At 57.8% G+C, this 4,406-nt stretch overlaps 2 protein-coding genes across 2 annotated transcripts in view; both read right to left on the reverse strand.

Annotated features, from left to right (window-relative positions):
• Nucleotides 1–316: 316 nt before the first annotated feature.
• VDBG_02875 (conserved hypothetical protein) lies at nt 317–1,360 on the reverse strand (the record flags this gene model as incomplete). Its single annotated transcript, XM_003006690.1, has 3 exons — nt 317–819; nt 911–933; nt 1,047–1,360. The coding sequence occupies 3 exons, from the start codon at nt 1,358–1,360 to the stop codon at nt 317–319; spliced, it is 840 nt and encodes a 279-aa protein (XP_003006736.1).
• Nucleotides 1,361–3,718: 2,358 nt separating this feature from the next.
• The window catches only part of VDBG_02876 (aerobactin siderophore biosynthesis protein iucB), a gene marked incomplete at both ends in the record, with an annotated part of 1,696 nt that continues 1,008 nt past the window's right edge, over nt 3,719–4,406 (reverse strand). The window contains 2 exons of the mRNA XM_003006691.1: nt 3,719–3,836; nt 3,891–4,359. Coding sequence (XP_003006737.1) covers nt 3,719–3,836; nt 3,891–4,359 — 587 coding nt within the window. The remainder of the gene's footprint in view (nt 3,837–3,890; nt 4,360–4,406) is intronic.

Below are 4,406 nucleotides of genomic sequence, written 5' to 3' on the forward strand. Positions count from 1 at the left end.
CAGCGGCGGTAGCTGCCGGCGGTCGCGGCGCGGCGGCACAATGTCCGTCAGCTCGAGCGTGACGCCGTTCTGATGCTGCTGCCCGTGGCGACGTGCTGACGGGCACGCGACGCCGGTAGGTCTGGTCGAGGTCGCCCTCGACGTCGTCGGTCATGCTCGACGCCGTCCGGACGCCGCCGCCGCTCGAGTCGAGCGATTCGGTAAAGGTGCCCTCGGCGATGACGCCGCAGTTGCGGTTGCGCGCAATCTTGCCGATGAGATCGGCCATGGACATTTCAATGTTGAGCTTGACAATGTAGGCGAGGGGGTGCACTTGCTAGAAGGGGAACGAGTTAGCCTTCGAAGACAGCGAGTGACTCGATGCTACCGCCGGAGTAGCAGCAGCAGCAGCACCAACAGCACGTACCATGTACACAAACGAGTTGCCAAGGCTCATCATGCCAATGATAAAGACGTCCATGCTCAGGGAGAAGCCGACGATGAACATGTTGAAGCGGACGAGGGAGCGGTACTTGGTGAGGCCGTGCATGATGAGGTTCTTCTTGACAATGTGGATAAAGTAAAAGTTGAGCATGGTGTCGACGATGAGGTAGATGCCCTTCTCGCAGCGGTCCCACCACTCGTTGATGTGGACGTAGCGCTCCGAGATTTGCAGGCGCGCGGGGATCCAGATGCAGTAGACGGATATGTTGACGAGGGTGATGAGGGCGGCGATGCCCCATTTCAGGCGCAAGGCCCTGTTGGGGTCCGTCATGAGGATGGCGCATCGGTTGACGATGATCTGGAGCAGGAACTGCACCTGGAGCGCCCACATGGTCACTGGCAAGGGGGGGGGGCCATGTTAGTGCTTTGCTTTCTGTCTGCCAAGCCAACACATGACGATGACGGGATCGGGGGAGGGTTCACCCACAGATGGTAAAGTAAAATGCAAAGCTGGAGTGACGGTCAGCCTTGTGTATTCTCTCACATGCATCGCACCCCCGTAGCCGCAGGATGCAGCGGCAGTCACAAACACCAGGACTGAACCCCTGCAAGACCAAACGTACAACGAAAATGGACAAACCAAAACAGGACCGAGATTGGACGCAACGTACCTAGGGGGTATAACGTGCAGCAGATACAGGAAACAGATAATGGCAAAGACGAGGCAGACGGCAATCTCGAGCCAGATCATCCACACATAGGCATTGCGCCAGACGCGCATACCGTGACGGCGCCACACATGTTTCGTCTGCTTCGCGGCCGTCCACGTCGTCAGCCAGCCAAAGCCAATGGTGAAGCCGAGGGCGAGTGAGGCGATGATGATATCGTAGCGGGAGACCTCCTCGAGGACGAAGTGTGGAGGAATCAGAGTCTTCATCACGGGCGCCGCCTGTCGCGAGGCGGAGGGGAGGCGGCGGCGTCGTCGGTGGAGGAGGGGAGGGGTGGCGGAGGCTCAGGCGACGGATGAGGCGTCACCATGATCTGCGGCATGCGCTCGCAAAGGGCGAAGGGATGGGGAACGGGGACGACGATACTTCTCTAGATCGTCGCCATGGGATTGAAATGGGAGGCCGCTTAGAGTGTTATAGTCGCTGGACGAGGGAGGATGGGTTCAGAGAAACTGGCCAGGGGGGGGGAGCACAACCTTGTTAAGGGCAATTGGGGACCCCAGGTGAGTGCCGACCGGGATGGACGTGGTAGGTTCCGCGGATAAGACGTAGGAAAACAAAAAAAAAAAAAGTGACGGGTTGACAGCCACAAGAAACAAGCAAACGCCCCAAGCGGGAAAGGGAGGGACAGGTCGGGGATCAGTCCGGGGTTGACGACTGCTCTGGTTGGAGAGAGGACGGACGGGCGACTTCTTTTTTTTTTTTTTGCTGTGTAGCGAGGAGACGGTAGACGGCTTTTCGTTCGCGCCGTTCTTCCTTGCGATCTGCGCAGGTCGTGAACCAGTCTCACAGGTAGCAGCACGGCCCTGAGCCCAGGACCAGGCGCTGGGGGCGGTAGACTCGGCAAGATACGACGCCACCAGATGCTCAAGATGGCAGTAGTCTATGCTGAACTCTGCGCCAGCGAAAGGGGACCTACGCCGTAGGGGACCCTAGGATTGTCGTAGGTATGTGGACGTGCGCGAGTCGGCGGAGTGGTGGAACCGCCGTCAAGCGTTGTTTTTCGGCTGTTCCAGGCTTGATGCTCGATTTCAGCGAGAGAGGCCCCAGAGGGTTTGGTCGGAGAGGAGACACGCTTGTGGAAACATCAACGGCGGGCGAGTGCCATAAGATGAATGCTGAGGGATGAGAAAAAGGCACCAAAAAGGGCTCCGTCCGTTCTTTGGCCGACGCACACTCGGGGAGGGACGAGGGTAACATGGATGCTAGTCATGGGTGCTCGCTGTGACAGTGACCCGCGCAACTGGTCATCTCTTTTGGAATTTCCAATCACCAGGCGAGGCACGAGAGAGAGAGACACCCAGATGGAGCCTAGCCCAGCCCTGCCTAGCTTCTGTTCGTTCATTGTCACCATTACAAGTGCGGTCGAGCTTGAAGAGCCCAGAGGGGTGGGCATTGGGGCTGGAGAGCACATTTCATTTGCTCACCGCTCAGAAGCTGAGCAAAACTCTACAAGACATATTGTGAGTGACAAACAGGTACCTTGTTCATCATCGCTTGATCCTACTCAAGGTAACGAATGACGTGGCGCATCGTCTGCCACGAGGAACAAATGAAGCCTTGAAGGTTTAAGAGCTGCCAACGATTCCCGCAGGCAGGAGGAGCGACTTCCCTCGTACGTAGTAGCTGTCGTGCAGACTAGACTCGTTGGGATCACGGCGATGTAAGTGCGCGCGACTCAGGTCACCGATGGACGGGTATGAGACTTTTTCTTTTCATCTGCAATTCCCCAAGACCCGAGAGGGGGTTTGCCGGCCGAGAGTGTTCAAACTTGCGAGCCATAGTAGACAACCCAGCGCAAAGACAGCTAGCCTGAGGGCCGGGGGACCTCAGAGATGGTCTCAGCCGCGCTCGATACCCCATTTGCCTCTTAGTATGATGATCAGCCGAACCTTAAGAGCCACCCCGGTATCCGCCGTTGCAACGAACCAAGACCCAGATGCGACTGTTCAAGAGGGCGGAAGAGCGATGAAAATTAGGTCATGATCCCTGCACCCACGTCCGGGAACACCCCCCTCCGTCGGCCTGCTATCCGGAGACGGATTCTGCGAATACGTACGAGCGTGCCGCTTCGACCCGAGCGCCCGGTGTTGGAGGAGTTCTGTGTGACCGTTTTGACTTTATCCGGGCCTCCTGCTAGTCGTGTCCGACATGCCAGATGCCAGAGACGTTGCACTGCGTAAACGCCCTACACAGCCTCGAGCCACGAAAGCTCGAGCCACGAAAGCGCTGGAGCGTAGAAATTGCCTTGTGTCGGACATTCTTAGTGATCGTCACTTGTTGATCTGAGAGCCATTGCGTGTCCCATGTCAATCGGACAGGCTAGGAGCTCGTTCCGCTTGCTTCCGCTTCTTGGCATAGGTTCTGTCGCCGCCTGCTGGCCCAGCCAGTCTGGGGAAAGGAAGCGCTCGGACTGGTATTTGCCCTGAACTTCAAGGTGGCGCCAGGCCCGCCCCCCCCCCCAAATCCCATTTGTTCCAAAAGCGCATTTCAACCATGTTACAGGGCTTTTCACGTTACCAACACTTGAGTACGAGGATTTGGCGCAAACACGCAACATCCTTTTATCACAATGCAGGGCCCTCCCACGCCTCTCTGCCGAGACGCATGTACACAGATTGTTTGTGCGGCAGGGCAACTTCCCGCTCTTTTGCAAAGTGTGACTGCTGGAGCAGCTGAATGAACCTACGACGACACATCAGTCGCCTGTTTGGCCAGCGAAATGAAGACGAGACATACCTCTGATTGTCGATGCGCGGCTCAAAGCACACACTCATGGTCCGGTAATCCTCCGTGACACACCAGTGTATCAGACTCGACAACCACGCGGGGACTCTTCCACGTGCCCATTCCTCACCCACAAACACGTGCAGTCCACGATCCCAGTCACAGACGCCGCCGCCAAGATGCCGGCCCAACACGTCCTCTTTGACCCAGTAGATCTCGAAGTAGCCAAAGGGCACGCCGTCCCACATTCCAATGACGGGGAACGAGTGACGCGACGAGAGGGCATCGCTGAGAAAGTTGGGCGTGTATGAGCCCCAAAACGCAGAGACGCGAGGATTCGTCAGCCACAGCTGCATGAGAGCCGTGTCGGAAAGGGTCAGCAGGTGAGGATGATCGGGTGGCGAGGAGCCGACGGGGCCCAGGTACGGGACAGGTTTGGGCGCCAGGGACGCGACGCGGAAAGGAAAGATACTGGCCCTGGCTCGGGACGAAGCGCGTGTAGAAAACCTCACCCATGCGCGCGGCTTG

The sequence above is a fragment of the Verticillium alfalfae genome, genomic scaffold (assembly GCF_000150825.1).
Source record: "Verticillium alfalfae VaMs.102 supercont1.3 genomic scaffold, whole genome shotgun sequence".
In the NCBI taxonomy this organism is placed as follows: Eukaryota; Fungi; Ascomycota; class Sordariomycetes; order Glomerellales; family Plectosphaerellaceae; genus Verticillium; species Verticillium alfalfae.